The sequence below is a fragment of the Aspergillus multicolor genome (assembly GCF_047715735.1).
Source record: "Aspergillus multicolor strain CBS 133.54 unplaced genomic scaffold BDW74scaffold_1, whole genome shotgun sequence".
Lineage (NCBI taxonomy): Eukaryota > Fungi > Ascomycota > Eurotiomycetes > Eurotiales > Aspergillaceae > Aspergillus > Aspergillus multicolor.
Genome location: NW_027395952.1, coordinates 1,580,511 through 1,601,862, shown reverse-complemented (window position 1 = coordinate 1,601,862; position 21,352 = coordinate 1,580,511). Strand labels below are relative to the sequence as shown.

The window sequence follows — 21,352 nt, the reverse complement described above, 5'->3', positions numbered from 1 at the left end:
GCAGCATCATCATCTATGTTGGTCGTGTCAATCAATAACAGCATTGCTCCGTTCCAATCATCATATATGGCGCGACGTCTGGGCTCGTCGAGATGGAGAATAATAAGAAACAGTAAGGAAAGTAGCGAGTGGGTGTTGCAGGAGTCAAGTCCTGAGAGGAGATAGACAAGGAAAAGGAAAGAACGAAGATGGAGCGAAGGGAAGCTTTCACTGACAGACCGCGCATGTTTTGGGGGTTTTGCAGTTTGCGGCGCTGTCCGATCAGTTGTCTTCAGTGGTTATGTTCAAGGAATGAGGTTTGCCAGGGGCACGCCAACATCGGAAGTCCAATGGGAATCAGGACCCAGTCTGGAAGTAACTGTCTAGTCCAGATCAATATGGAGATGCTCTAGCAGCCAAAGCGGATTCGGTCGAGGCCAAGAAGAATGAGTGTGAGTCGACTCTTGAAGGAGAAATCGAGGGTGAGGAAAAAATAGTCAAGCAATCCGTGCCATGAACACGGACCCAGACTCGTGTCGCGCCAAACGTCAATAAGCTGCAACTTTTATAATCAATCATATGGAGTTTTCGTTTTCGATATCATCATTCTTAAACGCAAGAGACTCTTTCTCTTTTGTATTCTGTCGTTAGTGTCGTCAATGCCGTTTCACATCATCATTTTCGCATAAATGGCTTCAAATGTCACACAGTAAATCAATTGGCCAGGATTGTAATCGCTGGCACCCGTTGGCAACGGGCCCGCGCAAATAAAAGCTCTCTGCAGTATTTGACCGCACATGGGCCTTTGCATTGCGACATTTATTGCCTCAGATAAGGTATGTTCAATATTTGTCTTCGGATGCGCTCGGCGTCCGAAATGCCCGCCTCTGTCGGATCATACGGGGGCCCGCTCGCGGAAGCTTGACTTTGAGAGGGCGCATGCTGCACATGTTGGTTCAATGACCGGAACCGAGGAAGTGCACCGCTAGCAAACGGGTCGGAGAGGGACGGCGCATGTCTTGAGATTCTACCTGGCGGTGCGGTGCGCCGGTATCCCTCCATCTTGAAGGGAGATCCCAGTCGCTTGATTTGTTCCCCACCCAGACTGACAATCGGATTTGGCATAGGTTTTTCTGCCGCAGAGGCCTCGTCATTACGAGAAGAAGACGAGGGAGGGGAGAACAGTTGATCAAGAACCTTGGGCGTGACTGCTGAGCTCGTGGTAGCTCCACGGGCTCGTATTCGTACACGGCGGTGACCTAGATCGTTAAGTTTGCCTTGGCGGAAAAGCTCCTCCAGATTGCGCCGAGTCTCCTCTTCTTCCGCTGCAGGCTCGTTGGGCACGTTGGAGCTCGAACTTTTGCTATCAGCCAAGTTGGGAAGAGGGTCCATGCGGGGAGGAGATCGCAAGCGCGAGCCCATAACATGTATGGTTTCGCGTCGTGCTCTGGGGGTATGGCGCTGGTTTCTCTTTCTGACATTGTTGGGACCCCAGGTATGGTAAGAAAATGGCGATCCGAGCCGAGGAACCTCGCTCCCGTCAAAACTGGAAGATTTGGCTGGTAGCGAAGTGCCGAGCTCACTGCGAGGGGTACCGGGGATTTGCGGTCGAGGGAAATCAGCAGAATTAGATGGCCCGAACGGATCTTGGGCGGCTAGTTGAGCCAACGGACCAGGGACGGAGCTTGACACGAGCGAAACGCCCAAATCACGAGTCGCGTAGGCAGCTGAGGTGTTGACAGGAGCGCTGACTGCAGGCAGTGCGTCTGAAGGTCGCGAAAACAGATCCTGGAACGGTTCTGGGCTTCTAGATTGCATCATCCTCTGGTAGTGAGGAGCAATAGAGAACTTCCTTTTGCTCAAATATTTTAATCTTCGCCGGGTTGAGGCTTCGGATTTGGGCCAGGACGGCTTTGATGCGTGGTCTCTTGCAGTTGGAGTTGTTTCGCCGCTCCGAGGAGACGTTTCGGCGGAGGTGAACTCCTTGTCAAGTCGGGTCGATTTTCTTTCCCAAGTTCGTTTGGCTTGCCGTGCCACTCTATGGGTGACACCAAGCGGTGGAATACTGCCCGGGGTCATTTTGAAAGGGGTAATGGTAGGATCTTGGATATATAGTTGATAGGTGTTCCACAAATGGTTATCCATATCCGGCGTCCATCGTTCTTTTGTTTTTGTTTGTTTTCGGTGTTTCTTTGGGGGGTTTGCGGGCAGCGGTGAAGAATCCACCGTGTGCTTCGGAGTAAGTTCGATATGAAAGAAAGGATCATAGTGATCACTTTCGGCGCTTGTGCAGCTTCCGCCAACCGATTGTCGGGAGCTAAATGTTTCAATGGAGGAAACGGAGGAGTCAGAGGCGTTTGAGCAGGCTGAGCTGGGACGTTGGATCTCATCTCCAGAAGCCTGGGGATTCCAAGTGGACCACAACCTAGACGACTCCGCTTCAATTGGGTCTGGGCGGATCTGGGCCGGCGGGGTTTTTAGGGCTACTCGTGCACGCGGCGGTGCGAGAAGATGGCCATCGGGTGGCACCATTGTCTCGTGTCCAAATGAAGGGGGTTCACGAGCTGGAGGAACCTCGATAGAAGGTAAAGGCATATCCGGAGCGACGAGACTGAAAGGGAAGTCATGGCTGACCTGAGCGAAGAGGTCGGTCCCTGACCGGACGCGGGAAGGGCGGAGACGCGAGCCGGAATGTTTGGGGGGCGGAGGCGGCGCATCTAGCTGGATCGAAGCGCGTTCGGGAGTTCTAGGTTCAGCGGAAGGGTAAGTAAAGTCCTTCGGCAAAGTGCGCGACAGACCGTGCTGTCGGTCGGCCATGGTGCGTCGCGTCTGGTGTGATTCCCACGGGAGAAAACAATCGGAAAGGGCGCGAGTTTAGTTTGTCGGGAATAGGCCGCTCTTCCTATGCTAGCATCGCTTCGCTGATTTGAGCTTCTGGTAACTATTCAAATAACTGCCTTCCCGGCGATGCACTCCGCGGCTCAATTTCTCTTCTATCAGGTATGGTATCGATCGAGTGTACGCGCAGGTCCGTCAAGCAGCAAGCTAAGCGCGTTATACCGGTTATAATATATGTTTCGTTAGGAGGCCAATCGTCCGCGTGTTTCGAGGATTGTAGGTGTAAGGTATGTAGGTGATAAGTATAGGCGTGTTCGGGGAATCGTAAAGTCGTAAACTAGGAAAGCGGCAAAAGAAAGATGAAAGGAAACTGGATCGTCAAGATGCGAGTGGTCGGATGAGGAGGAAGCGATCGAAATCGTGAGTCGATGCGATGGGGACCGCTGTATATTGCGAAATGCGACAGTGGTGGAGGTTGATCAGATCACATCGAACGGGTTGCGCTCCGACAGACAGTAAGTCACAGCAAGGGAGTCGGGTCCGTCATTGAGGCACGAAGACGCCAGACCAACACAAAGGAAACGGAAGGAAACAGTAGGGATGGAATCGCACGAGCGTGACGCCCGTAGAGGAAGCTAATGCCGGAGCAGTTGAGGAGGCTGGGGATGGAGAGAGGGAAGAGAAGGGAAGCGACCAAGACGGGCGAGGCGAAGGAAGACTGGACGGTGGACGGCGGCCGGGCAGCGCGGCAGTCACGGGCCTCAGGCTCAGTCCTCAGTCAGGCACAGCACCCTCCAGTCTTACTCTTCTAAGCTCCAGCTCAGTCCAGTCCCACTCAATAATGGGTCGATCGATACACGACCACGGTCACATTCCAGTCCAGATTCTGGAATGCGATGTTTCAATCTGTTCCAGCCTCTCAGATCTACTCTTAAAGTCTCTACCAAGGGTATCTAATTGGTACTAGGTAGCTACTATGATCACGCTCTCTTGCTGAATACCTAACGACTGACAATTGTCATTGGCAGCCTCACCGCGCCCAACTATGCTGAGCACCGACAAATCGCATCGATCCCGTGGAGTCGTTTTGAGGACTCAGTATACTATGCAAGGGATCTGCACATCAACGCTCATCTTCAGCTTTCTTTGCTTTTGTGTCTCGAGTCCAGTCCGTGTCTCAATCCTCGAATTTATACAAAGTACTCCATACTCCGCATTCTACACTTTGTACAAGATTCGGCCATCCAGTTTAGCGAGATCTGATCTCACCAGACTACTGTCTTAGTGTGTCATTAAACGCTCGAGGAATGTACGGTGTACAGCCCCAAAGTGCCGTGTGATCAACTAACTCCCCGGTGCTCAAACTCGAATCCAAAGACTCGCTGCAGAAGCATGCTAGGCTAGCACGCTCGGTGGGCTCGGCTTGCATTAGCTTACTACCGGCCTCGACTCAGTCCACGACACGGCCACGCCCACGAGCCCACGTAGGCGAAGAGTCATCCTGGGTCTGATCCGGCTCCGGTCAGGCACAGATGAAAAGGCACAAAGAAGACAGATGTCTTCTATAACAGACGCCGTTCAGCCTGAATACGATTTCTATCCAAGTCGGGCACTGTCTGACACTCCGGAGTATAGAGTATCTGTCTGAATGATGGCCGGGCCAGTGCTGCCGAGTGGGGCCCAACGCGGGCCTCAAGCGGGGTAAGCGCGTTCCTACACGAAAAATCGCGCTTGCCCGCGTTAATAAAATACCCGTAACAGTACCGTACCAGCACGCGACTTCCCGCCAAACCGGTGTGACGGTGTGACCGACACTCCCAATGCAGAGGAACGATGGAGCTTCAAGCTCTCCACTGCAGGAACCGAAGTTGATCAACTTGATCTTGGTTCTTGACCGCTACCTATTTATAGCATGAGCCTGTCTTGCTCACCCGCAGTCATTCATGCTCACTTGACTTGGACTCGGAAGCCGTGCTATTGGGGTCTCACTTGGAGGTCTCAGTAATTGTACTAAGCTGGCATGATGCGCGATGCGTCGAGCTGAGTGTACACCTGTACTAACCACGGAGTACATGACTATTGTACAGCTGTTCCGGTGTCCAATCTTCGGATTTCAGGCTTCTGCCCCATCTGCCCTGATCCAAACTCCGAAGGCTATCCACCCGCGAGTCAAGTGGATTCAACAAGTTACCAACAACCTGCTACGTACGTCGTTGCCATAGGCACTTGCCAGCTACTGTTGTTGACAATGATCCGACGCGTCTCCCTCAAGCCTCAAGTCTGCGCTGCTGTCAGCCGAAGTCCCGGCGCCTGAATCCGTGCCCTGCAAGTCCAGAATCAGGCCTAAAGTTTCGGAGGCCGGATCAGAGACTCGCTACATACAAATCGCATACAACGCTGTTGAGTATGCAAGGTAGATCAAAGACGCGTTCTCCCCGAGCCTCGAGGCCCCCTTCTATCAAAACAACAGTCCAGTTTAGAACTGCCCTTGTTTCACCTGCACCCATATCCATTACCCGAATCTAGATCCGAACCAGTCCACTCGGGTGACGGGTCGCACTGGAGATCCCATGCCTTGCATATTGGGAAGCATCGCTTTACTTCCAAGGTTTGTCAAAGGCCGTCGAGAGTACTCGGTGCCCGCTTTTTCAAAAATAGGTCATGGATGTTGATGTGACCACAGTCGCAGACCCCTTGCAGGCTCGCTGGCTGACCGACTCTGTGTCTAGGACGGCGATGCGGTGCGGTCTTGTCGGAGCAAAGCTATACAGCATTATCGAGTCGACAAAGCATAGATACTTGATTTGAAGACAACGGGTTGGACTAGCAGCCATTGTCTCAGGACTGTGCCCTGTTCTTGCGGCCAGGCGCTCTACACCAGTACTAACCGGTGAACAAGACACCCATCGCTACCATGCTGCTAGGTAAGGTGACTCAATCCAGGTTCCCGGCACTCAATCCTGCTGTAACCCGACGATACAGCTCACGAGCAAGGCTGCGTAATAGCTCCTCGAATAGGTAAAGTCACACCTCGTACCCCATATTCCGGAAGTAGTTCAGCCGCGAGTTAGGGCTTCCGTCGCGACGAGTCCAAGCCCTAACCCATTCCTCTTACTACTAAATCCCGTCTACAAACTTCCACCACCAACATGATTTGTCTTCGTCCGCCGGCAGGCTACGAATGATCGAACTATTTCCGTTGGCAATCCGCTATTGACGACCACAACATCTATCTCTCTAGGGGTCTTTATGGATGCCGTCCCTCGTAGCCCACCCCATACACTTACCGATATCACCATACTCCATATGGCTAATATTACGAGCTACGTGTGTAGCTAAGCGCGCGCTTCGCAGGGATCGCGATCCTGAGACTTTGCCTACCTAACCCTTCTCCCTAACCCCTCTCAGTGGCCATCTCCCGAGCCGAAGGCCATTGTGGTCTGATGCCTATCCTATCGTAGAAGCACAGCCTCGTCTGTTTCAGTTTGCTACTCCTTGGGTACTCCATTCTAGTCTGACTCTTGTAATACTCGACAAAGTGTGAAGGCGATATTTGGAGATTTAGTCAGTGCGGGTTTCGGTGGCAGTTGCATTTGCCGTACACCAATCAGAGGATGCCTAGTATGGTAGCCCTAGTTTCATCTCTGAATCCGTCAGAGATCTGTTGAACGTGTCTAATCCGATGCAAGCAGGGGCGTCTGTCTTTGGTCTTTAAGTATCCAATAAACTAAAGAGATTTTTCGCCTGTCCGCATTGATAAGTCACGGACATGGATGATCTCAGGCCCCGAAATAGGTCACAAACGTCAACTCAACCGCCAAGGGGATCTCGCTGGCTATTGAAGTCTCTTGGAATCACTTTGGCTCTGATGTTCCCCATACTTCTCACCATCTTGATTCAGACAATAGCATGTCCTCAATGTACCTGGCCGCAAAAAGCCTGGATCCAAGATCACTTAGACGCCAAGTTTGGTTTCTGGCGTGAACAGACTGAACAAGCCGCATCGACCAATCCAACTCCGAATATCCCTTTCGACGGCGGCAGCGATGTCGCGATCCAAACCGTACCGAAATGCGCCCTCCCATCAACTCGGTACTCCATCACCACCGGCCTAACATCCTGCTACCCATCCTCAGGCGGGATCTGGGTATCCGAGCTTGGTCCCCTAGAACTACAATATCTCGGTATTCACCGTTTCGACACTTCAGAGCGATCATGGGACGCCGACGAGGAGGGTTCCTTCTGTCACCGGCTGCGGATATTCGGTGGTGAATGGTATAATATCTCCGCGGATGCAATACCGATATTACCAAACGAGAAAGGAAATTTGCATTGTGTACCGATGGAGGATCTAGCTCCTGTCTTCAGTATCCAACGGTATGTCGGCTTCCCTGAGACGGGTGGTGTACTGGTTCTTGCGCCCGACGAGAAAGGCAGGTTTCCGGGGAATATGTCGAATGTGCGCAATGCATTGAGTATGGAGGAGCGATGCATGGCATTGAAGAGGCAAGGTGCGGACTTTTGTCCGGATATCAAGCATTGTTCTGTGCTTGAGGATCTCCGGATGGAACCGTGGGCGTGGGCGGATGAGCGTGGGTTCTCCGGGTGGGGATTCGATGATCTCGATTCAGATCGATCCTGGTGCGGAACCAAGTGATTGTCTCTATGTATAGTTTGCCATGCATCTGGCTGGCTCCTTGGTGGCATTTTCGCATACAGAATGGTTTAAGATACTGCCTTCGGCAGGGCAGGAATTTGCGAACGCCCCAAGCCCCATACTCAATATTTCTTCTCGATGACTCGCGATCCTAGTCTCATCCCGAATCCTCGTCGTCATTCACCAGTATGCCAGTAAAGTCCCATTGAAGCATATTATCATGGGTGCCAAGGTCTGATAGCCAGTACGGCGGCTCAAGGAACCCGTCGAGTTCCATTGGCAGGGCATTTAAATGGGGAAAGTGGAGATCGGAGCTATCCCTGGCTACTGGTGGTCTGAATTCCTCTGGAGATAACATGGGGTCCATTGAATTTATGAAAGTCTATAGGGTTAGTCTATACCTACTGTAACATGGAGATAAGGCGCTTACCTGGCCCTGAACCGGCTTGTCGGTTATCTCTGGCATTACTGTGTCTGGTAAAGAAAGCGTCGCAACATTACTAGCGAGACTCCCGCCCAAGTTCTCCTTCCACGCCTTCCATGACAGATATCCATCTGCTTCCAGAGACCTGGGAGACGAAGAAGATGCCCGCCGATCTACATCTTGAAATAGGGTCGAAAAGGCTGGTTCAATATGCTTCAAAGATGCTGCCGCGGTCTCGCTTCCCTTGGCAAGATCTCGAAGCACATTGATGCCTTGGGTTATCATTTTTCTAGCCTCAGAATCTGGTGTCGCAATCTTCGCGCCCAGAAGGAGAACGTGCAGTGCGCCACTACAGTAGAGCGGATCAAGGCATGAGTATGAACAAAGGAGTTTTCGCTGTCGGAGAGTTCGGAAAAGGGATATGGTAGAGGATGCGGCAGTCAGGCAGTTGTTCGCTGCTTTTCGAAGAAATGAAGTGTGAGCTTCGGTCGGCGTCGCTTGACGATCTGAGCGGCTTGAGTTGCTGCACAGAGATACCATGTGGGCAAGTGCTGTTCTGCTGAGAAGCATGACAGCGTGCTCATATGTCAAATGGAGGTGGATTATTCCTCTTGTTGACGATTCCGCTAGCTGTAACTTCATCGGCAATGCCTTTCGCCAATCTTCCAACTCAGTAATGAGGGTCTGAAACACTTGCACGTCGATAACCCTACCACGGCCCGAGAGCACCATTCCAGAATACATCGTCCTGAGAATGCGACCTTTAATCTGTAGGACTCTCACGATCGCAATTTGGCCATATATTACAGGGCTTGTATACTCAGGCACCTGCAATTCTGGAAGATCAACCGGGAAAGGGGTGTCAATTTCGTCATCTTCAATCATAATTGATCGTCCGAGCTGGAACGTAAAGAGGCGCTCAAGAGCATATACACTCCACCAAAGCTGATTCCGAAGTTCATGCACTTGCCGGTGTAGACCATTTGTTCTATTATACCGGTGCATTCCCATGTTGATTGCCATTCTCATCGCAACACCGAGGAGATTGTATGCTGCATCGTGGGCTGTCGTAGTCATCAGGAACGCACCTTGTAACAGACACGCCTGCACGCTAGCCATGGAGCATGAGGAAACAACGTCAGCTAAAAGACGTTTGGATATTTGGTAGAACGGCCAGCCTGGGTTTCTTTCTGGTTTTGGCTCAGCCTCTGAGCCTGAAGTAGGTATAGCGCTGTCACTTCTGGATCCCTTGCTCTCGCTGCTTTGTCCTTGCCCGAGGTCTGCGTATTGGGCACCAATGGCTAGCACCATGAACAAAATGCACGGGAAATCTGAAGAGGACCGGCATCGTCGACTCGTTGTATTTAGGTCGAACTCCTGATTACCATCTATGAAGGCAGCCAGCTTTCTGCTAAATATGGCCAGATGGGTGATAAAGTAGTTGGACTGAGAGTATCGGAAGAAAGAGGCGGCTAGGAAATCTATGACTGGTTGTGGCGGCAGCGCAGCGAGGAGGCTCATCCGCGCATCGAATATGCTTTGACTCGGGGGATCCGTGATGAAGTGCTTATAGGCAGTTTTCTTCTCGTTCTCGTTTGGTAAGCGCGTCTTCTCACCAGTGACGGTCTCCCTGACGCTGTCGAAGAAAGCCCAGGCAGAGCAGGGGCCGTCAAAGTCTTGTAAAATAAGCTTGAGGCTCTAGAGATAGTAGGTGTGGAGGGTTCGTACATGTTTTCCCCTGATCGTGAACATAGGTATGTGCTGTCGAAAGATCTTCCACGTTGATTGTTGTCCTATCTTCATGCTCTTCCTGGTTCATACCATGGCGTTCCTTCATGGTCCGGACATATCTCTCAGTTCATTCAAGTCTTCGGGGGCATGGATGTTGTGTTCACGGAGGATTGTCCGTAATAGTTGCTCTGCTTCAGAAGGCACAGTGGACCCGGGCTCGGCATTGAACTGGCAGGGGCGATGTGCTTTCAAACATCTTTGGCAGGGGTCGCAGCCGTCGCATTTTAGCTTATTCGACCGGCAGGGGTCACATCTGCAGCTGCATTAGCTCTATTGTCTGTGTGCCCGCTTCAGCCTGAGGTCCCAACGCTTTTCTGACACGCTTTCGCTGGTTATCCGGTACAATGGCCCTCTTGCGACGACATCCTGAGAGGCTAGGGATAGCTGAGTCCATTCTGTGGTTTCTGAGTTGTGATGCGAAAAGTGAAAGGAGAGCGGAGAGCGGGGGGCTGGTGGGAGTTGGAGTAGATGTGCCTCCCTCTTTAGGCCATCAGGTGATCTGCTACTCGTCGTTGTATCTCAACTCTTGTTGAGAACCAATACTTTGATTGGCTACCACGGGCGTGGTTCAATAGTAACCGGTAAGCTATCTAGCGAACTAAAAGCAACATGTCCTTCTTTCACGACCGCCAGGACGGTTTCCGGTCTATCTAAGACGGTAATGTCCTCCAACGGGTTATGGTCTAGAATCACCATATCTGCCAGGAAGCCCTCCTTGATCTGGCCCAGCTCGTGCTCCCGTCCTATCATCTTTGCGCAGGTCACAGTAGCACTCTGTAAAATTGATAATGCGGACAATACCTGGGATCGTATGGCAAACTCCCTCCGCTGGAATTGATGCATGCCCGCGATCAAGTCAGAACCGAAGCAGACCTGTACTCCAATTTCGGATGCGATCTTCAGCGCCTCTAATCCTGAGCTCATCACGGCCTGGTTTTTGGCTTGGCAAGCTTCATTTAGGAACCGATCATAAGGAGGTGTGGCCAGTGCCTCGTGGGTTGCCAGGGTCGGAGTCAGCCAGATGCTCTTTTCGACCATAAGCTGCGCGGTGTCTCGGTCGAGGAAGTTCCCATGTTCGATACCTTTCACGCCATGAGCGAGCATATGTCTCATGGCGCGGATTGTGTAAGCATGTGCCGTCACATAGGTGTCAAAGCTTGCTGCTGTGGCAGTGATAGCCTCGAGCTCTGCTGGAAGGAATTGAGGATGAGCCAAGTTGTTAAGGCGACTAGCAATACCCCCTCCTCCCATTATTTTGATGAAGTCGGCGCCTTTGCGAATTTCGTCTCGAACCGCTACCGTACACTCCGTTGGGCCGTCGCAGAGACGCCCAATACCAGATCGGTGACCAGCGCAGCACTTGAGGGTGGGGTCCTCATCAGAGAAAGAGGCACGCTGATCCCCGTGGCTGCCGGTTTGCGAGAGAGCATGCCCGGCGATGATCAGTCGTGGTCCGACCACCAGCCATTCCTCGATTGCTTCTTTAAGCGCCCCGTCAGCTCCCCCACAGTCTCGAGCAGTGGTAAACCCCCTTCGTAACATCTCACGGGCCAAGAAGATGGTGCGGTAGTTGTTTGTCGCGGCGGGGATGTTTTTGTATGTACTCTTTGAGGTTGGCCTCTCCGGGTGTGGCCGTGATATGAACATGGCCGTCTATTAGTCCCGGGTATATGTACTTACCCTGTAGATCAACGACCCAGGCGTCCTCTTCTGTCGGTGGTATCGAGTCCGAGGAGTCGGTAAAAAGTCTGGTGATGCGACCGTTGCGAGCAGTGACAGTAGCACTCTCAATGACCTTTCCCCCGACGGGGTCAATAACTTTGGCGTTAAGCAAGCATATTGGCCGGTGTTGAGGTATCAGCCATGGCTTGTTTCCAACGATACCGTCGGTCCGAGATGTCCGCGGGCGATTGATAGAAGCCTTGGTGATGCAAGTCATGATAGTATGGTTCCGTCGGTGTGATGCAATGAAAACATAACGATAAGTTCTCTTCTATTTATCCTTTGCGAGATAGTCGGGTGCAGGACCCGAATCATTGTGGCTATCGTGTCGATATCTTGTCGGGTCCGGTGCCGAAGCGCTATCGTGCCATCGAGCCGAACACCTTCTCGATAATGCAACGTCTTTGGTTGCCAGTATAAATGGATTGCCCGGAGACCCCACTAGGTTGCACCATTGGCCTCACATCACTCTCGATTAATCATGGCGGACAAGGTTGAAAAAGCGGAACCCGATGTCCAAGTAGGCCAAGTGCAGTATACACCAGAAGACGAGCGACGTGTGCTGCGGAAGATAGATCGCACCTTTCTTCCTTTGCTTTGCCTCATTGAATTCTTTCAATGTGAGTCCACAGTCTTTTTCTAGGGGCATCAGGCTAAACAGTAAGACCTCGACAAGCAGGCAATCGGATATGCGGCGGTCTTCGATCTGAAAGAAGACCTCAACATGAGTAGCGGACAGTACTCGTGGTCGGTCAGCTCGTTTTACTTTGGCCAGCTGCTTGCCCAATATGTCTTCATCTACTTAATGAGTCGCTTCCCAGTCACTCGCTTCGTAGGCTGTATTGTGTAAGTTGATTGACACAGCCACTCGAGAAGATCTCTGACCTGGAGCTCTAGAATAATTTGGGGCATATGCGCTGCCTGTCTGGCTGCCCCAAATGGCTTTGCGGGTTTCACAGCTGTTCGTCTTTTACTGGGCTTTTTTGAGGCTGCAATCCAGCCCGCTTTCGTTATCATAATAAGCAGCTGGTATAAGAAGGACGAACATTCCATCCGACTGGCGTAAGTGTCTAACCCAGCCTCTGATGAACACTGCTGAGATGCTATGATCAGAGCCTGGATTTCCTGCAACGGGCTTTCTCAGATACTCGGCGCTCTGCTCATGTATGGTGTTGGGTTGTCCAAGGATACCGCGATCGCCACGTGGAGGATCATGTTTCTCGTATATGGTGGAGGTACTCTCCTGGCCGGCATCGTGTGGTTCGTCCTAGCCCCTCTGGGCCCCGACAGTGCATGGTTTCTTGACAAGCACGAGGGAACCATTGCCGTAGCCCGATTATCGTCCGAGCGACTCTCACAAGACCGCCAAAGTTTCAACAAAGCCCAAATATGGGATATAATTACCGACTTCCGTGCGTGGATGTTGATTCTCGGTGGCTTTTTCAATACTTTGGCATCTCCAGTCATCAAGATGAGTGATTTTTCTTCTTCCAAATGGTTCGTCAACTAATCAACACCCGAATAGTTCGCAACGTTGGTCATCAACGGGTTCGGCTAGTCCAAGCTCAACACCATGCTCGTCAGTTTGCCTGCAGGTGCTATCCAGATATTGTTCATCTGGATTGTCGTCGTCGGTATCCGCATCACATCCTTTCCACGTTACTGGTGGGGTGTTCTAGCATGCATCCCATCGCTCGTCGGAAACATTGGTGTCGCTGCGCTACCATCGTCCTCTCATTGGGGCATTGTTGTCTGCACCTGGCTAGCCACGATTTTGACCCCAACGCAAGTGATCTTCCTCAACTTGATCGCCTCGAATATAAAAGGAAACACAAAGAAGGTGGCAGCCAGCAACGGCTACTTCATCCTATATGCGGCTGCCTGCATTGCCAGCCCCCAGCTATGGACCAAGCCGCCTCGTTATACGGATGGAGTCATTACGGACATTGTATCCTTGGGCTGCGCAATCGCGTCGTTCATTCTCTTTGGTCTGACTGCAGGCTATGAGAACCGTCGCCGAGACCGCCTTAGCTCCGTGACATCAGATGAGAACAGTGACGATTGTGATCTTACTGATAGGCAGGATTTGGCTTTTCGATATACACTGTAGTGGGTCCCGTGTTGTTCATGGTTTGGATGTTGGTCAAATGACTGGCCTCTCTGATTGGTCAGCTTTTCCGTTCACTTTTGAGACAAGCAATAAAGTAGCATATTTCAGTATAGCTAGTTTGGAATGAAGAATACAAAGATTTGTCAAAGAGCAAGTGCAGTCGGGCAGAGGTACAGCTGGAGATTGCGTGATGCCAAGACCGCCGAATGCGGAGGCGGGGAAGCTCCGAGGACTGAAGGGACTCCAAGTCTCCAACTCGAGTAACGCCACTCCCTTCTCCCTTACAATGACACGAACTCTCTTTTGTCATTCTTATATCTTACTCGCCAGCGCTACCCAGATAGCCTCGTCTGCAGGATAGCCGCTGTTCTCCTCCCGCGTAGCCTCAGATCACCCACCCTTCCTTATCTATTCTCTCCACCATGGGCGACTCCGGTGCAGGTGTACATCTGTCTACCGCACCACTACCGAGGGATCTCCCCTCGTCTCCTGCAGATGCGGAGGAGATCTCGGTGCTTGTGACAGGCTTCGGTGTGAGTCTTTGATTCTTTTCAGTCGAGTTAATGGGATGGCTGACCCTTCCTAGCCATTCAAGTCCAACGTGGTCAATGCGTCTTATCTGATAGCGTCGGCCCTTCCACCCTCCTTGTCCTTACCTATAGACACACCGGACGGGACACCTGCCACCCGCCGAGTCGCAATCCATGTCCACCCGTCTCCCATCTCCGTCGCATACTCCACAGTCCAGACAATAATTCCCACCATAATGGCGGACCATGTCATGACTCACGGCCGGCATCCCGACATCATAATTCACATGGGCATTGCCGCGACACGGAATTACTACTCGATAGAGTCGAAGGCGCATCGCGACGCCTACAATATGCCCGATAACCAAGGACGGGCGGGGTACGAGGACGGCGAGAAGATATGGAAGGAGAAGAGTCTTCCGCACGTCCTAAAGGCAGGGCGCAGTGATCCCACGACTGATCGGATTGAGAAGCTTGATCTCACACTGCCAAAAACAAACTTGAACCCTCATCCGCCGGACGAGGACTTCCTGAAGACATGGCAGGCGCTCGGTCCGCCAGGTGCAGACATCCGGATCTCCGAGGACGCAGGCCGGTATCTGTGTGAATTTATATTCTACACCAGTCTGTCCTTGGCTTTCCGCGAAGGCCGTGACAGGAACGTTGCGTTCTTCCATGTGCCCTCGTCATGTCGGGATGCGGACGTTGAGACCGGAAAGCAAGTGGCGATCGCATTGATCAAGGCTCTGGTCGATCGTTGGGTCGAGAAGGTATAGCAATAGCACGGTAGTCTATATAGTTACTTGGTTCTTCAGCGATGCGCATGATTGGTCTGGTCAGCTATGGCGTTGGATTCTCCGCATATCACGACTTTGTTAATCCGATAGCGACCCTTTTTTCTGTATGTAATCAATTGTGACACTCGACCCTGACTCGTATAGAAACGTTCTATAGTTCTTAGGTTTGTTCTTGTCGATCATCTCTTAAGGCGGCAAATCCTCTCCACCGCGGAATTTTTCCCTCCGCAGAGTCAGAGTATTTAGTCCCCGCACGCATCCACCACCAATTCCAACCAAAGATTTGGAGCTGCTCTGCTCCCTCAACGCCTCTCTCATGAACTCCCCATATATATAACCCAGCTTAACCAACACCGCAACAATGACACCCCTCCTCGCAGGAGTCCTCCTCCTCATCATCGCCTTCCTTCTAACGCGCCTCTTCTCCAACTCCAAGGCCAAATCCACCTCCAACAAACCCATCTCCCCCGCCAACGCAAATCCCAGCGAAATCATCTCCCTCCGCGTATACCCCATAAAATCCTGCCGCGGGTTCGAAACACCCTCCACAAAGCAATGCATGACAGGTCTAGATCTCGACCGCCGTTGGATGCTCGTGGACGAGAAAACCCACGTCTTCCTGACGATCCGGCAGATCCCTGAGATGACGCTTATCAATACGGGGCTGAGCGAGGATGGGGAGTCACTGCTTCTTTCTGTATCCACTCCTAAATCAGAGAATGACAGTGGCAGTGAGAGCGACTCTGAGAGTATCGCGATCCCCGCCCACCCCACGGAGGCCTGGTTAGCCCAGCACACGACACTCGCAGACGACATCAAAATCTGGGACACAACGACGGACGGATACATCTATAACGCCGACGTCGGCGTAAACGCGCTCTTCTCGAAGTTCCTGAGTCGCCCTGTTGTGCTTGTTTACAAGGGTCCGACGCCGCGTGTTCTCAAGGGGAACGGGGACCCTAGGGTCTTGGGGCGCGTGCAGGATACGAATTTCCCCGACGTCCTGCCTGTGCTTATCGCGAGCCAGGCGTCGATCGAGGAACTCAATGACCGACTACGTGCCCAGGGGCACGAGGAAATCAGCATCGAGCGGTTCCGGCCGAATATCATTATCCGGGGGCATAAGGGCGGTGCATGGGTTGAGGATTCGTGGAAGACTGTGCGGATTGGCGCCGAGCCTGCTTCTGCTTCTGCGTCTGAAGAGAGTCTTGAGAAGGGTGTTGGCAGTGAAGGCCTGACGTATGATATTGTGGCGCGGTGCGGGCGGTGCCAGGTTCCCAACGTTGATCCTGTCACTGCGGAGAAGCATAAGACGCAGCCGTGGGATACGCTGATGAGTTATCGGCGCGTGGATGCGGGGCTGAAGTATAAGCCTTGTTTTGGGATGTTGGGCGTTCCCAGGGCGCAAGGGGATATTCGGGTTGGCATGCGGTTTGAGGTTTTGGAGGAGACCAGTGAGCACTTTTATATCAAGGGTTTTTAGTTGGGGTTATGTATTAGGGCTATTTGTGTGGTACACATGCAACGTCTATGGTCTGCTCCGTATGGAGTTCAGCATTTATTCTAGGTACTTGTATATGCCAATCAATAGTTTGGGATCTACTAAGATTTTTTAGGTCATGAGATGCGAGTACTATATCAACGGTTCCTATTTACAGGGCTCTCCAATCAAGACAGCTAATTCTTCATCGCCCTCCCAGCCGAAACACACCAGTTGTTCCAGTCCGTGAAGAACGAGGGCTGCACGTGGCACTTCGAGCTAAGCAGCTGGGCCTTCCTCGTTTCAGCGTAGACATCCACAACCCCATTGACGGCGTCCTTATTATGCGCCGTCAGGACCTTCACAACCAGGAGACTGGCCTGGCTGCAGCCAGATGCATGCGCCGGGGGGCCGCTGTGCATTGCCTCTGCATGAATCGCCTTCAGGAGCTCCCACACAGCCTCGACATCATCAGACTCCAAGGCCGGAAGCGAGGCGCCCTTGCAGAGCTTCGTGTACTCGCGCAGCACCGAGTTCGCCTTATTGCTAATCTGCTTGACGGACGAGCGGCGTGTAAGGCGGAGAAGAGGGAGAATAAGATCGAGCGCGAGAAGCGAGGAGTGGCATTGCTTGTTCTTGACGTAGATCTCAAGGAGGTCAAGAACACGGTTCTTGAAGTTAACCATCGTCTCCTTGGCGTCCTTCTTGTCGTTCTTCTTGCTAAGGGCGTCGCGGCGGGCTCTGAAAACCTTGACGAGCGCCGTGTCGATCTCCTCCATCTCGTCGTCGTTCATGTCCTCGTCGGATTCGGATTCCTCTGCTTTCAGGTCCTGGTCGGCGCGGTGGGTGCCGAGGGCTTCGGCGAGTTTCGCTTCGAAGGCAGCAATCTCGGCGGCGTCTTCGTCGTTTTCGTCGTCGCCTTCTGCTTCTTCGTCTGAGGGTGATGAGGCGTTGTCGTCGTCGTCTTCAGGCTCAACGACTTCGACGTCGCTGTCCATCTCGTCAACGTCCATCATGTCTTCGTCTTCGTCGTCTTCATCTTCCTCGGCGCCCTCTTCGTCATCCTGCTGGTCGAACATCTCTTGTTGGCCTGCGAGACTTTCCTTGGCTTCCAAGATCTAAGCATACGCCATTAGTATTATGGTTATCAATTGGTGGGGAAGTGCGCCGCTTACCGAAGTCAACGACTCCAAACCAGTGGCTGTGACATTAGGAGCAAACGCAGTAAATACTTGCTCGCTCATACGGCGAAAAAGTTGAGACGGCTTCGAAGCAAAACTCAGAAGGATCTCAACGAGAGCATCTGAGGCTTCCGAGGTCTCTTCGTCCTTCTTGGACTTCTTATCCGCGAAGATCTTGTTGTAGCAGAAGTCCAGTTCACCCAGCATAGACACGGCATCTGCGTCGCCGTTGTAGACTTGCAGGATTGTCATGGAGTACAGGAGCTTAAAAGCGTCAACACCGGCTGCACCTTCCTTCTTGTCCTATATATCGTCAGTACAAACTCTATATCTGCGTTTGTAAGAGTTCCTCACCATGCTTGACAGCTTCTTCAATGCCTTGAAAGCACCCTTGACTGCATCTTTGATAGTATCGTCCATGCTGATAATGAACTTGCCATACTCCTCAAACTTGACTGCATCCCGGATCTTACGTACAACTGCATACGGCAATGTAGCGGCATGCTTCTGGGCAGCAATGACACTGTTTAGAGAGGAGTTGATCCTGTTACGGAAAAGCTCTTGGGACTGCTCCGTGAACAATGGCTGAGCACCGTTCTTGCCCTCTTCGCTCGTAAAGTAAGCGAAACGAGCGAATATGAAGAGAATCTTCTCAAGCGCAGCCTCGGATGCCTCATCCGCTGCATCGCTTGCGGACACTCGGGCCCGAACCATGGACAATAGCAGTCCCGCCAGAATCTGACGGCTTGATGCAGCGGCCTTGCCGTCCGTTGTGCCAGGGGACGCGACTAGTTTCTCGAACAAAGGCAAGATGGTGTCCAGTGCATCCAAATTAGCCTCGGACACAATTTTCTCTACCGTCTTCGTCTTTGTGATCTGATCGAAGTTCACAGCGCCTGCGGAGCCCATCAGTCCCTTGACAGAGGCAGCGGCAAACGCGGGCTCCTTGGCCACGCGGGCCTGGATAGCCTTCGCAGCCTTGACTGCCATGCGGTGCAGGTAGCGGTCCTCAACGGCCAGCTGGTTCGTGAGACATCGAACCAGGTTCTTTGTGAAGACCTGAGAAGCCAGTTGCAGGCTGTGTTCGTTGATCACTTTGACGAAGAGGAGGAAGCCCCAGTACTTCCGTTCTTCTGAGGACGCAGAAGCAAACAGACCATCTGATACTTATTAGTTTCGGCCAACCCTCTTGCTAGGATTAACTCACTGTCAACAACTTCCGTCCAGAAATCAACAAAGCTAAGACGGGACTTTGACTCCTTCGTGCCGTTTAAGCTTAGCAAAGCAGCATCCCAGGCAAAGTGAAGCTTCGAGTTCCACACGCCTGAAGACTTTGCACCTTTCTCTCCTTCCTCACTCTCACTGGAGGACTCTTTCATGGCCTTCACAAGCTGGCTTCGCTCCTTCGAGTCTAGCGGGTCGTCATGTTTCCACACTTTGCTTGGGAAGTTGATACCAGAGAATAGATCCTTAACAGCCAGCCAGATCGCAACACCCTCAGGGGTTCGCGCCAGGTCGTTGGAGCAAAGTGCCTGAAGAGCAACTTCCACAAGCTTGCCATCGGCCTTTTGAGACGCCAGATCATGAATAGATCGGTACAGAATCCAACCGCACTCCTCCCGAAGCCAGGGCTTCTTCTTAGCCAGATCAAATACTAACTCGAGAACCTTCGTCCACTCAAGAATCAGAGCCTTAGGGCTAAACAAAACACCAGACTTGATAATCGCCTCCGCCCCAAACAGGCGACCGAAATGGTGATCTCTAGCTTCCTATTCCAACATCAGAACACAGCTCTCTTTAACCACCATAGAATCAAGGCTCAAGCAACTCACCTGCCCCGACTCACCCCCACTCGCATTAGAAACATTCTCCCAAGTCCCCAACACCCCCTGTACACTCAACGCACTCTCCCGCCCCGCAGCAAAAACCTGCGAAAGCACCTCCGTCAACGCAATCGAGAACCCAATCCGCGCCGCCTTGCGACTACTGCAAAGCCCACGGAACAGTCTCTGCAGCGCCTTCTGGATGTCTTCATCTGCGGGGTTCTTATCCGGCGTAAACTGCGAGACGAGCGCCTGCGCTGCCTTGAGTCTAACCTCGTCGTTCTCGCTCGCGAGATCTTCGTAGATCTCTACGAGCTTGGTGTTGACATTGACGGGCTCACGGCGCCGCTTTTTGGAGCCGGCATGGTGCGGCGCCATTTTTGACTTAGTGGAAGAAAAATCCGGTTTTCCCCCTGTAGTATATTGGAATATCAAAGTCCCCGGGTTTGGGGAAAGGGTTGTTGTTGGCTTTGGCAAAGCTCGGGTTTGGGACTGCGCTGCTCAGAAAATTTATGAAGATCGGCCGGGAAGGGTTTAGCGTTATCAGATTTATGGCCTTAAGGCATCAAGGTCCTCATTCTGGAACTATGTTTCTATGGCCGCTGTGTACAATGAGCATTATGGTTTGTGGATTTAATTTAAATGATTGTGGATGCTTGCTGAGACACTTAGATTTAATGTCATTAGCCAGTAGGGGCTCTGTGCTTGTGTGTGTTTAGATTATCACTTCTAGACAGATACATACATAAAGTGCAGCAAGAAGCCGCGTTTTTCACTCACTTAGCAACACAAATGTCTTCTTCCTGGTATCTACGTAAAAAAATATCACCTTTTAATTGCCATTACTTCAAATTATTAGGTATCCAATTCACAGTTACAGGCCTTAACCAATGCACCGCCGAACATGATTCCGTTCGTGAGGTATATCGGGTAGTACACGGGTTAGATGATTATTACTTCGTAGAGGCGACTCAACGGTTACTGAATGCTGATTCATACTTGGTAGCTCCAGAACATAGGGATCGTCCCGGCGCTACTTACCAACGTTCGAGCACCTACTTGACACATGCCACTCTAGAGATGCCTTGCTACGCCGAGGTGGTAGTTAGATTGCCAACGCATCGTGAATCACGCACCGTGGCCTGTCGTGCGGAAATCAACGTGTATGATAGTTTGATGCAAATGCCGGGATTGTTGACTTATGGCCTCGAGGCCCAATCTAGACTCCAGCGAAGTCCTGTCAGTGCTTGCTAAGAGTTGCATTCTTGGTAACTTATGAGTTGGCAGTTGAAACGTTGACGTACGGAATGCAAGTTAGGGAACGGGGCAAGCCCTAGATAATGGAGCTGTCAAGTTGAGAATGCTCGTCTTGGCAGCCCGACTGGCCACGGTAGTCGTCGAGATGCCTATGTTGAAGGGGAAATACCTCGATAGGTTAGTAAGGTGACTATTGTCGTTCAATTTCATATCAATGCGTCGTTCTAAGAAATATGAAAAAGCTTCCCTCAGCACTTGCAAGGTGAAGCCAAGCGAGTGCCACCCGATCACATCCACGGAGATGTTCCATGCAGCAGGTAACCCGACTCTTAATGAGCAAGCAATGAATGTTCTGAAAAGACGGAAAGCAAGCCATGGCTCATTCCCCGCATGACTCGAACATTCCTGGCGCTTTCTTTTGACGCGGCGTCGCCTCTGGTACGCTGGTTACCCCGGCCGTGAGAATTAAGCTATGTCGGGGAATGTAGATCGCGGCTAAATCAGACCAAGGGTTGATGTGATTGCCTTGGAAGATGTAGGCTAGACGGCGCCCTCGCATACCTATTCCCTCAGCCTTTGACCCCACAAGCGTACCTGGCGTCAAGCTTGATTCACAGCTTCCGTTCCTGAGCTGAGACTGTGGGGTATTGAGCAAGGGGGACTTCTCTGCAGGGCCTCTTCCGATAGCTTATGCAGGTTAAGACCACTGCTGATGCAGCTCTTTCAATATTGACTCCTTCCAAGGGATAAGGGAAGGGGTTGA

At 51.9% G+C, this 21,352-nt stretch overlaps 9 protein-coding genes across 9 annotated transcripts; 5 read left to right on the top strand and 4 right to left on the bottom strand.

Annotated features, from left to right (window-relative positions):
* Window positions 1–678: 678 nt before the first annotated feature.
* On the bottom strand, window positions 679–3,066 carry BDW74DRAFT_5652 (uncharacterized protein). The gene has a single exon (XM_073733183.1). It carries the CDS (start codon window positions 2,794–2,796, stop codon window positions 799–801), a length of 1,998 nt encoding a protein of 665 aa, XP_073589821.1. The 5' UTR covers window positions 2,797–3,066; the 3' UTR covers window positions 679–798.
* Window positions 3,067–3,681: 615 nt separating this feature from the next.
* Window positions 3,682–4,125, top strand: BDW74DRAFT_142425 (uncharacterized protein). The gene is made up of 2 exons (XM_073722722.1): window positions 3,682–3,784; window positions 3,846–4,125. The coding sequence occupies exon 2, from the start codon at window positions 3,863–3,865 to the stop codon at window positions 4,100–4,102; it is 240 nt and encodes a 79-aa protein (XP_073589820.1). The 5' UTR covers window positions 3,682–3,784; window positions 3,846–3,862; the 3' UTR covers window positions 4,103–4,125.
* A 2,560-nt stretch (window positions 4,126–6,685) lies between these two features.
* Window positions 6,686–7,474, top strand: BDW74DRAFT_172546 (uncharacterized protein; the record flags this gene model as incomplete). Its single annotated transcript, XM_073727558.1, has 1 exon — window positions 6,686–7,474. One exon carries the CDS (start codon window positions 6,686–6,688, stop codon window positions 7,472–7,474), a length of 789 nt encoding a protein of 262 aa, XP_073589819.1.
* A 78-nt stretch (window positions 7,475–7,552) lies between these two features.
* Window positions 7,553–9,988, bottom strand: BDW74DRAFT_5629 (fungal specific transcription factor domain-containing protein). Its single transcript, XM_073733179.1, has 3 exons — window positions 9,627–9,988; window positions 7,905–9,574; window positions 7,553–7,856 (listed from the first exon to the last, which is right to left on the bottom strand). The coding sequence occupies exons 1-3, from the start codon at window positions 9,733–9,735 to the stop codon at window positions 7,632–7,634; spliced, it is 2,004 nt and encodes a 667-aa protein (XP_073589818.1). The 5' UTR covers window positions 9,736–9,988; the 3' UTR covers window positions 7,553–7,631.
* Window positions 9,989–10,241: 253 nt separating this feature from the next.
* Window positions 10,242–12,288, bottom strand: BDW74DRAFT_184605 (uncharacterized protein; the record flags this gene model as incomplete). Its single annotated transcript, XM_073730854.1, has 2 exons — window positions 11,335–12,288; window positions 10,242–11,294 (listed from the first exon to the last, which is right to left on the bottom strand). Exons 1-2 carry the CDS (start codon window positions 11,626–11,628, stop codon window positions 10,242–10,244), a joined length of 1,347 nt encoding a protein of 448 aa, XP_073589817.1. The 5' UTR covers window positions 11,629–12,288.
* Window positions 11,893–13,521, top strand: BDW74DRAFT_164727 (uncharacterized protein; the record flags this gene model as incomplete). The annotated part of the gene is made up of 6 exons (XM_073726304.1): window positions 11,893–12,031; window positions 12,077–12,257; window positions 12,309–12,473; window positions 12,525–12,873; window positions 12,937–12,959; window positions 12,996–13,521. 6 exons carry the CDS (start codon window positions 11,893–11,895, stop codon window positions 13,519–13,521), a joined length of 1,383 nt encoding a protein of 460 aa, XP_073589816.1.
* A 273-nt stretch (window positions 13,522–13,794) lies between these two features.
* Window positions 13,795–15,018, top strand: BDW74DRAFT_5602 (putative pyroglutamyl peptidase type I). The gene is made up of 2 exons (XM_073733166.1): window positions 13,795–14,054; window positions 14,108–15,018. Exons 1-2 carry the CDS (start codon window positions 13,944–13,946, stop codon window positions 14,825–14,827), a joined length of 831 nt encoding a protein of 276 aa, XP_073589815.1. The 5' UTR covers window positions 13,795–13,943; the 3' UTR covers window positions 14,828–15,018.
* On the top strand, window positions 15,017–16,457 carry BDW74DRAFT_5614 (MOSC domain-containing protein). Its single transcript, XM_073733171.1, has one exon. It carries the CDS (start codon window positions 15,210–15,212, stop codon window positions 16,329–16,331), a length of 1,122 nt encoding a protein of 373 aa, XP_073589814.1. The 5' UTR covers window positions 15,017–15,209; the 3' UTR covers window positions 16,332–16,457.
* A 68-nt stretch (window positions 16,458–16,525) lies between these two features.
* BDW74DRAFT_164726 (DNA-directed DNA polymerase POL5) lies at window positions 16,526–19,710 on the bottom strand (the record flags this gene model as incomplete). The annotated part of the gene is made up of 5 exons (XM_073726303.1): window positions 16,526–17,446; window positions 17,504–17,812; window positions 17,864–18,669; window positions 18,717–19,278; window positions 19,342–19,710. The coding sequence occupies 5 exons, from the start codon at window positions 19,708–19,710 to the stop codon at window positions 16,526–16,528; spliced, it is 2,967 nt and encodes a 988-aa protein (XP_073589813.1).
* Window positions 19,711–21,352: the final 1,642 nt, after the last annotated feature.